Raw genomic sequence first — 10,346 nt, 5'->3', positions numbered from 1 at the left:
GTAAATAAGAATCTCACCTTAGCTTTCTGTAGGACGTTGCCTTTTGTGGTCATCATGGAGGTGGGTCTGCCTTTAAGAGCAGACACAGAATTGACCGGGGAAACTGAATCTGCGTTAACGTTGCTGCTGGAGGGTTGGGAAATAGATGATGGTGACAATAACGACGACGACGATGACGATACCTGGGGAGAGCCTATCGTTGATGCTTTAGGCTGAGGGTAAAACAGCAGCGAGATGGTTAAGGTTCACATTTCAAGCATCACGCACTGATTTGAAAAACACAGAAAACATTTAGCAGATGGATTCTGAGGTGTATTGAAAGACAGCCAGCACACTAACCATCGGCGTGTCCTGGAGGCTGCTGTCCAGTGTGGTTCCCAGCGTGAAGGGCCCTGACTCCACTTTCTTCAGACTTTCCTTCACTTCTACCAACTGTAGCTCCACCTCCACCCTGTGCTGCTCTGCCTCTCGGCACGCCTCCTCCTTCTGCTTCAGACGGGCTTCCAATGAGGCCTGCTGCTTGGGATCTGAGGACAACAAACTGCTGTCAGTCCCCATGTGATCAGTGCAAATCTTTGAGTCATACAGACACTGCAGGTGTACCTTGGCAGGTGCTGAGCTCCTCTTTGGTTTCCCTCTTCTCTTTCTTGAGGTTTGCCAGACTGATTTTCACCTCCTCCCTCTCTTTCTCCAGGCGATCACGCTCCTCGATGTAACGCCGCATGTCTGCCTCTGTGCGGTTCTTGCCCAGCTTTATCTCAACTGCACCGGGGCATCCTGGTAATTGAGCATTTATAATTTTAGAGGACATAGAGATTTAATATCCGTAAAAACCCCAAACTTGCCCAGATCTTAAGCTGTGCTTTTAACTGTAGAAGATGCAGGCTGTCACTAGAGGGAGCCATGGTTATGTAATAGTACAGAATAGGAAGCAGGTGTCAAGGAAAGTAATAAGTACTTCTAACATATCTGCTTCATGATGAAAAGTTGTTGAATATATCTGTAAAAAGGTGAGTGTGGTGATATTAAAATGAAGAGCATGCTTGCTATATCTTTTTTATATATACAGAACTCAGCAAACCCACTGCCCCATTTGTCCTGACCTATAGTATGTGCCTTGGGCCTTGCAGGTTGTGGGCTGTGAGGATGCACAGCAGCAGTGTGAGATGTTGGACCCTTGTGGATTTGTCCACCAAAGGAATTGAAGGCCTGTGTGATTCCCAGGCTGGTCTTCTTAGTGGTCTCTTGGCTCTGGGTTGAGGTCTTGACTGGTTGAGTTTGTGGCTGTGATGGAGTGGGAGTCTGGGCTCGTTCTTGTTCTGGTTTGCTGGTAGCAGAGGCTAAGTTTGTCCCATTTAATGCGAGCATTGAATCTGGCTCAGTATTGTTAGTCGACGTCCCCTGCAACCAAATGATGTGCAAATTATTAATGTAGAAAGTAAAAAATATTTTCTAGAGAAAGGTTTGAGGTTGTCAATAAACTCTAATTTCCTACCTCTTTAACTTGAGAAGAGGAGTCCTTCTTGTCATCTGCTGGTATTAGGGAATGTCTCGAAGCTTCTTTAGGGGAAAGTTTCCCTCCAGAGGATGTATGAAGGAAAGAGCGCACAGGGACGAGGTCTAGGTAAATCCTGTTTTCAGAGTCTTGTTCTGTACCCTGTGGGCCCTTGGTATTGTCTTGTGAGCATGTTTCATTGTCTTTCTGGAGATTGTTGCCCTCGCAGTTTGTCTGGCTATTCTCCTCAGCATCCTGTATGACACGAGAGGAGGAAATTAGGAGATGGCTTGTGGCCAGATGACTGAGTCAATATTAAACTGAAAGTTAAAATCTCAAAACATTGCATCGGGTTTCGTGACAGCGTACCTCTGGGTCAGCTATAGAGGCCACATCATCGTACAGATCATCAGAGTTGTGAGAAATAGAAGGTAGGGTGTCTATGTAGGTGTTTGGCTCTGAATACCTCCTCTGCATCAAGCTAGAAAGACACACAATAACAAATAACCTTGTGCAGTGGTAGTCCTCTCCAAAAGCTCAGACTTCAGACTGCTTAAAACACCGGCATTTAGACAGCTTTATATACTCTTCTATCTGGATGATGTCAAAGAGAGGGGATGTTATATTATTTTGGTCATCTGAGGCACTGTTCTGGCTGTGAACACAGCAGCTGCAGTTCAAATGTTTTGTTTGTGAGGACTGACCAATCGGAAGAAAGACAGTTTTAAAGCAGTGGCTGTGGCTTGAAAGATAGAGCAAGCCGTGTACCAATCATAAGGTTGGTGGTTTGACCTCTGGCTCCTCTATTCTGCATGTCGTCCTCGTGGAATAAAAGTTTCCCTTGATGCATCCATTGAAGTGTGAGTGTGTTATGTTAGATTAAAGGTGATTTGGCATAGAATAAAGCACATATGTGTGAATGGGTGAATGACTCTTGTAGTAAAAAAGTGCTTTGAGTGCTCAAATAGACTAGAAATGCGGCGTTTAAGCACCGGTCCATTTAAAGCAAAGTTGGACCAAAGATCAATGCGTGATAAATGAGGATTATTTCAAACTGTGAATGACGCAGAACCACTCTACTAAAGTCCAAGAATAAGATATGGAGCTGGAAATCTGCATATTGAGGTGAACAAAAGCGAATAACTTACTATAAGGAAGTCCTCGCAGCATTGACAATAGTGGAGATCCTCTCAGCATTGACATAGTCGTATGTCAGCTCCTCTGGATCTGTTTTGCTTCCCGTCTGTGACAGCAAGAGTCCCAGCCAGTGACCCATATCTGCTGATGTCTTAGCCTGGGAGGGGATGGAAAAGAAAAGGACAAGCATTCACTGTAAACCATGCACTTGCAACATCATGTTTTTAAATTCTCAGAGTTTAATTTGGATGCCATTTTTAATTAATGAAATGATTGCTACAGCACCATTTCCAAGCAGCGGTTCTCTGAACTAAACTTTAAGAAATGAACCGTACAAGCCGAGCTGTTAGACTTAACTAGAAAAATATAAGAGGAAAGAGCTGTTTCTCGGATTTGGTATTTTGGATCAAACTGCTTCTTAAGAATTCTCTATTAAATAAGTAAGATTGAGATTGAGGCACGTAAAACAACCTGATATGACACGATGTGTTTACTGCCTTTTATTATTTTGGAAGATTCAAACAGCTTGTCTAAATTAGAAGGTTAACTATTACACATATTACATAATGGTTTGACGTCGCATATTTATTTGAATTAAAATAGTTTTAATGTTAACCTTATGACAAGAAGGAAAAAAACAGAACACATCCCAGAAGACTAAACATTGAATTCCATTGACCAAACATGCACTGCAGCTGGGTGGTACTGGAAGCTTAATGAAAAAGGGTGTAGCATTAGTCCCCCAAAAGCCCAGTACATCCACACCCTTTACACAAAGACGCACACTTGCATATGTACACATGCACCCACACCCATTCAAGCTCCCAGACCACCCTTGTGTGCGCACATATATTACATATGCTGTCTGATGTCAGCAGAAAGTGAGTTTCAGATGAGGACATGTTTGTTGAGGGTTCCAAGAAGCAGCTGTGCATCTTTTCTCATTTTGCTGACTCGGTATTTGCTTTTTTCCACACATTTAAATCCTGCCAGACATTTGAGCCCACCGCTTAGAGCTAAGCGGTAAGCCCAAAGTAAGCTCTCATCTGAGGCAAGCATGAGCTGCAGACAGGAAACATGCTGTGTGTACATGCGATATCATGGTCTATTTTCAATAAGCTTTGGTTAAGTAGCGCTTTGAGCTTGCAGCACACCGCTGTTCCACTCCTGACTAACTGAAACCTGCGTGGTTGGGTTTCCACCCAGTGCAAAGTATTTATTTTGCATGTTAACAAAGCCTCCAGCATTTTCTCACCAATCTAACCCCCCTACAAACATTTAAATGTAGAGAACATAAAGCGGTAATCTACCTCTAGAGTTGCCATCTGTGTGCCATCCATGTCAATCCGAAAGGAGTATAGGTGCTCTGGGCTGGGGTCAGGCAAAACATTGCAGCCCTCTAGAGACACAGCAGGTTGGGTTACTTTGTTCTTGCCCTTGTCTTGGTAAAACCACAGCTGTCCATTCTTTATAAGACACCAGCAGGTCCGCCACTGACTGTTCACCAGTACATTGAGGTAGCCTGAAAGAGGATGGAGGAGAAAACATAAATATGAAGTTTCCTTTTTTACTTCTCTTAGAAATTAATACTGTGCAAAGAAAACAAATACTGAAGTCGCAGAAACTTACACTGCGTGGCTTTAAGGTAATTCCACTTGACTGAAAGAAATATATGCTTGCTTGATGTGATAAACCTCACAATTCATACTGGTTCTTACTTAAACCAGTGCTTACAAATTGCTGTCATATAATCTTGTTTGTTGCTGAAAACCAACAGTCTGCCATAGAGGGTGCATATCATTATGGACTAAATGATTATAATCCAGTAGCACTAACATATATTACAATGAGGAGTTTTGACAGAACATCATTAGACCATGTTCACAGTGAGGTTCAAAACAAACTGCTTTATTTTGCATATAACACAGGGAAGAAACAGAGACGGTGCTTTTTTGTATGTCTTGCATACAATCTAATGTTATCTGGACCAACCAAAATGATATGCAGGTGCTATGCCAGCCCAATCATGAGGTGGGTTGAGACCTTTTTGACGGACGGTGCTGGAGTGCATGGTGCTATTATTACCACCAGGAGCCCACAGGGGAGTGTCATATCTCCAGTTTTATTTACTTGCTGTACTAGCAAATGTAGGACTTATCTGATGATGCAATGAGTGTTAATTTGAAAATGTTATGGATATTGTGGATGAGTTGGTGTCATGCTAGGTTTCGTTAGTTAAACACCAAGAAAATGAAAGTGGGCGCATCAACAGGTAGCTTTTAGTGAGGACGTTACTTAAAGACACTAAAAAAACTACTTTTCTCTACTTCCTTATTCACGTGTTTTATACTTTGAGTTTTTACATCAGCTGTCCTTCCTGACACAAACACAAAGGGATCTTTGTCTCCTCTTGGAAAACTGGTGATCTTTTGCTTGTTGGGCGAATGTGTAAATTACTACAAGGGGCAAAATCTGTCATGCAATTCAATCACAAGTGTCTGTAATGTCTCCAACAGCAATGTCTTTGTCGTTGTGCTTGCATTCATCTTACATTTATCATGAGATATAAATGGAATTATTGAAAGGGTAATAAATGTTACTACTACGATATATTTACCTTCGACCGGGGATGTCAAGCTCATTTTAGATTACAAGTCTTTTATGACTCACTTTGATCCTAAGAAGGCTGGACCAGTGAAACTCCCCTTTCTGTCAGTGTGCAGAAATTTAACTACACTTTTAATCATTGAGATATCCAAATAAAAGAAAAAAGAAGTGTAATTTCAACAATAGGTCGTAGTTTTTTCTGCTGCTGGAGTAAATGAAAGAAACTGTTCAGCATGACTCTGAGTGTAAATTTTAAAAATAACCGGATTAGAGAGTTTCTGTTAATTCACAGAAAATGTCCTTTTTACCTTTTTTACATTTGTATAGGCAATCTTGAAAAAACAGGAACTTTTCTGTTATTTAATTGTAACTGTAATTTCTTACTTAATTACTTTGATGTAGCAGGAATGGCTATGAGAAAGGTCTTTTTTAACAGGTAAAGCTGCAAAACTTGTTAAAAATACATTTAAAAGCCCAATAATTTATGCCCTACTTCACATTTTCAAAAAGGCATCCAGTTGGCCAGACTGGAGTCTTTGCTGGGCCGATTCTGGCCCCTGGGCCTTATGTTTGACTCCCTTGCCTTAGACCTTCATTAGACCTCTCATGCCAGTACGAATGCCATCCTGCAATTAAAAGCAGCAAACTTTGAACTTTGAAGTTAAGTAGATTTTTGCGAACCTGAGGTGTCGACACATTTCTCTGGGCTCTCGAGTGCGGAGGGTTTTTTCTTGCCGATGTTCATCAGGTTGCTGAACATTAAACCTGCTCCATATTTTTTCTTCACTGTGGAAAAGAGGAGGAGAAGGACGACAAATTGACTATTTTTTCTTTTTACACCCTCTCCTTGAACATGTGGAGCACAGCAGATAAAAGCTAAAACCCCACAGAGGAGCTTACCATCTTTGCTTTCTGGCGTTTCAGCATGGCTGTCTGTGCTGCTGCCGCTCTCTGAAGCCACAGAGTATCTCTCACTCAGCTCTCCCTGTGGATTCATGGCTATATTTTAGTCATTTTGAAATCTTATCAAAAGTCTCATCAAAAACATGATGTCTGATCACAACAGATCAATGTACCTTAGTACAAATAAGCCTTGGGGAGTCAGACACAGTGTGTTGGGGGTCACAGCTATCAGCTGGCTTGGGACTGATCTCTTGAATAACCTGGAGCAAAAACAAGATGTTCTCATTTTGATATTGCGAACAAATAAATAACCATCCAATGATCTCGAAAGCAAGCTACTGTGAACGTGTTACCTTCAGCCACTGCTCAGCCTGTTCTTTGCTCTGCAAGCCCAGGACAATGGTCTCCCCACCCACTGGAATAATCTTCAGCTTGTGCTCTTTCCTCTTTAACTGCTTCTCTTTGTAAACAACACTGCAGCCCAGCAGACTCACATCCAGCAGAGGTGTCTGCTCCTTGGAGCTTTTATAGCACTGAGAGAGGCAGAATCAACATGCAAGCTTCGTTAAAAATGAATTACTGTCCTTTAATTTTAGCTGCATGCTGACCAAAACAAGCTAGAAGGTAAATAGTAAATGTTGTCAACCAATCAGTGTTTAGAATAATCAGCAGATTTGTGTAGTTACTAGGCAGTCTTCTCAACCATAAACCATTACCTACCTATCTAACAGCAAAGTAAAAATTGGGTAAATTCCTGAATGTGTTTATTGATTTGAATCATATTAGAATAAAAGTTTTACAGTAGACTTTTTAAGAAAGTGAAAACAGCCACTCGTGCGAACTCCATGCTTTAGATAGCCTGTTAAAAAAAGTGTTCATAGGTAATTACCCTCTAGAATGCTAGACGAGCATTCTAGAGGGAACATTTGTCTTTTAATACCAAGAAAAATATAAAAATATAACAAGTCAGTTTCAGAGGAAGTTGCATATGCGTTGTCACAGATCTATTTCTTGACAGCTGTTCATTCAGCGCTTGCTATTAAGAATCTCTGGCAGCTGTCAGTTGAACAGTTAAAAAGTAAAGCCTACACACCGGCTTTCTAGCATACAAAATATTACAGGGACTATACACAGCCCTATTCTTTTTAATATATGGGCTAATTTGGTTTAGATTTTTTTTCTTCTACGTATCACAACACAATCATAACACGCAATATCATAACACAAAACCTCACTGCAGCGTTAATACAGTCGTTTACCCACCAGCAGATGATGGTCTTTGATAACGCAAAGCTGTTTGGCCCACTGGCCAAGCCATTTCTTCCTCCACAGGAAAGCGCAGATGCGAGCATCTTTCATCAGCTCAATAGACGCCTCTGCTGATGGCCACTGGTGCTGAGCTGATGACGACTTCTCTCTGGTCACTTCCTCCTCATCGTAGGACTCATATGAGCTGCTTACCGCCTCTCCATCATCTACAAAGGGCAAGCAAAGCTAAAGATTACGACACTGCATGGGCTACAAGGGATGAAAAATGGCAGGGCGTCGAAAGCAAGGATTAGGAGAAGCAAAATCTGTGCGATGAGAGTTAATGAAAAATAAAGTTAATCTCTGTTTTTTGGACCTTTGTGACTTTCTTGAATGGAGGAGGATTTCCTAAAGCATTGAGCAAACACACATTTTCAGTACTGATGGTAAGCAGACAGGAAAATGATGAAACAAAGTTATGATGAAAGGGAAAATAATAAACTCAGGAAATTGATAGTATGAGGCTGATTGATGATGAAACTGTTCCCTTACATGCACGGCGCTGATAAAACTGGACAACGAGCACTTTGGGGACATGCTGGCTTCCCAATTTGAATTTTGGATTTATGCAATCGCCTGCATTCATGCCACACAGACAGACAAACAAGTCCTAGCTACCCCTGGTGATAACAGCATAGACCACACTGTCAGAGCTGTACTCTCGTATCCAGGGCCCTGAGCGATGGCCAAAACAGTCCAGATCTAAATAATATCAAAGGAAACAGGAGGAAGAAAAGCAACATAGGGGAGATTGGACAGAACATAATGCCTTTGAATAATAATCATAGAAAAGATTACAAAAATAAATAAATCTTGTACATATTCATTATTGCATTCTCTTTGGCCAATTCACATATGTTTTCTTTTTCAAATGCATTCACGGGCCACTTCGTTTTTTCTTCAAAGCCGCCTTAAGTCTTTGTGGCATAGATTCAACAAGGTGCTGGAAACATTCCTCTGAGGTTTTTGTCCATATTGACATGATAACATCACACAGTTGCTGCTGATTTGTCGGCTGTATATCCGTGATTTAAATCTCTTGAGCCCTGGTGACTGAGGACTCCACCTGAGTACAAAGAACTCATTGTCGTGTTCCAGAAATCAGATTATCTGAGCCTTGTGAGATGGTGTGTTATCCAGTTGGAAGAAGTCATCAGAAGATGGCTACACTGTTGTCATGAAGAGACGGACATGGTCAGCAACAATACTCAGAAGGCTAAGGTGTTTAAATTATGGTCAGTTTGTACTAAGGGGTCCAAAGTGTGGCAAGAAAACATGCCCCGCACCATCACCACCAGCCAGAAGGATGGGTCTATGTTAAATTCTGAACCCAGCATCACCATTTCCAGTCTTCTTTTGTCCAATTTTGGCAACAATCAAGTCCGAAGTGTAGCAGTTTTCATTAATAGGAGTGAGACCCGGTGTGGTCTTCTGCTGCTGTAACTCAAGAGATGCTCTTCTGCATGCCTTGACCATAACAAGTGGATGTTTACTGTTGCCTTCCTATCATCTAAAAACAGTCTCGCTAGTCTCCTCTGACCTTAGTTAAGTATTTTTGGACAGAGAACTCCTGCTTACTGGATATTTTCTCTTTTTTAGATGATTCTCTGTGAACCCTAGAGAAAACAGTCAGCAGTTTCTGGAACAACCATGCTATCACTGATATTCACTTAAACCACCTTTCACTCCCATTCTGACATTCTGCTTGTTGCTTACCTAGGCGATGATTATACAGTATGACTAATAACAAACAACCACAGGCCAAACAGGACAGAATATTCTTTGCAGCTGTGGTAAAAATGTGTTTAGTAACAATTCTGAAGAAAAAGCTTCCAGTACTGAATAAAAAGCTGACATGTGTTATATTCGAACAATTGTTACCTAATTCTTTCCCACAGAGCTGTGAAACGCCGCTATTGCGCAAAAACTGGTAATACAGACTGGTTTCTTATAATTGTGGTGGGGGTCTTACCACTTACTCAGTTATTTGTTCCAGTACCTAGGCAACTCTTTTCGCTTTATTTTACAGCTCAAGCTAAAATGTTAAGCTAAGAAAAAGGCACAGCAGGTCTGAAATGTCTGTAACTTACATAGTTGAACTGAAACAATAAAAATATATCTAAATGAAAATGGTCTTAATTTAAAAGAAGTGATTGTAAAATTCAATTTAACAGCGTCAGAATTATGAATATACACTTAAAAAAACTATTTCTGTAAAGAAGCAGTCTCAAATATTTTGTGGCACACACTCACACAAACACAAAGAATTGCTTCAAATAGGAAGGCTGCATTAAAAATAATACTGATATTCTTTGCAGTAGTATACAGCAAGAGCACTGGCTAACTCTGATGATGAATAAGGTATGAATTCATCACCTGGGGCTGTGCGATAGATGATACATCTAACTTTGAACACAGTTCTTACCATTGACAGTTTCCTCATAGGGTTGAGCCTCCTCATAGTAACTCTCTGAAGCGTCTGCACAGGCTGGAGCTGGTACTGGAGGCAAAGGGAACGGTTCCCGACACACCACACCCTGACAGATGAGAGAAAGATGAGGGAGTCAAAAACGAGAAAAGTACCCAAAAAAGAGAAGTGTGGGATTGTAAATGTCTGTGCTTTTTGTTCATTTAACGTCACCCCCAAACCTACTGTCATTATAGTTTCTAGACCAGTGGTAATTAAGTGCTCTGAACACACGCGCATACACATGCACACACGCACACATCGACATGTGTTATTCCCACAGGCTGAACATGTGGTTAATCCCAGCTGTCACTTCAGGAATAACTAGGGAATTCCTCGTGTAACCAAACCTCCTCTGACCTGGGAGGCAAGACCTGGTAACTACTAGCACGTTTGCCTTTAGGGAAGAGGGAGTGTTTGTGTGAGCAA

The 10,346-nt window shown here is 41.3% G+C and overlaps 1 protein-coding gene across 3 annotated transcripts in view; it reads right to left on the bottom strand.

Moving 5' to 3' along the window:
• The window catches only part of afap1l2 (actin filament associated protein 1-like 2), a 45,406-nt gene that overhangs the window by 613 nt on the left and 34,447 nt on the right, over positions 1 to 10,346 (bottom strand). For 2 of the 3 annotated variants that reach the window (XM_085284599.1, XM_085284600.1), the window contains exons 5-19: positions 9,876 to 9,987; positions 8,069 to 8,152; positions 7,406 to 7,617; positions 6,496 to 6,675; positions 6,316 to 6,402; positions 6,140 to 6,224; positions 5,921 to 6,025; positions 3,943 to 4,154; positions 2,644 to 2,789; positions 1,865 to 1,976; positions 1,496 to 1,750; positions 1,104 to 1,401; positions 604 to 777; positions 340 to 527; positions 18 to 212 (exon numbers count right to left, since the gene is read on the bottom strand). In XM_085284599.1, coding sequence (XP_085140725.1) covers positions 18 to 212; positions 340 to 527; positions 604 to 777; positions 1,104 to 1,401; positions 1,496 to 1,750; positions 1,865 to 1,976; positions 2,644 to 2,789; positions 3,943 to 4,154; positions 5,921 to 6,025; positions 6,140 to 6,224; positions 6,316 to 6,402; positions 6,496 to 6,675; positions 7,406 to 7,617; positions 8,069 to 8,152; positions 9,876 to 9,987 — 2,445 coding nt within the window. The remainder of the gene's footprint in view (positions 1 to 17; positions 213 to 339; positions 528 to 603; positions 778 to 1,103; positions 1,402 to 1,495; positions 1,751 to 1,864; positions 1,977 to 2,643; positions 2,790 to 3,942; positions 4,155 to 5,920; positions 6,026 to 6,139; positions 6,225 to 6,315; positions 6,403 to 6,495; positions 6,676 to 7,405; positions 7,618 to 8,068; positions 8,153 to 9,875; positions 9,988 to 10,346) is intronic. The other variant, XM_085284601.1, reaches the window with a different exon arrangement.

This window comes from Mchenga conophoros, linkage group LG8 (assembly GCF_057382185.1).
Source record: "Mchenga conophoros isolate Kocher_MC1m ecotype Shallow Benthic linkage group LG8, M_conophoros_male_GT1.1, whole genome shotgun sequence".
Classification (NCBI taxonomy): Eukaryota; Metazoa; Chordata; class Actinopteri; order Cichliformes; family Cichlidae; genus Mchenga; species Mchenga conophoros.
Note: the sequence above shows the minus strand (reverse complement) of the source record. Positions and strands in the feature narration are given on the sequence as shown.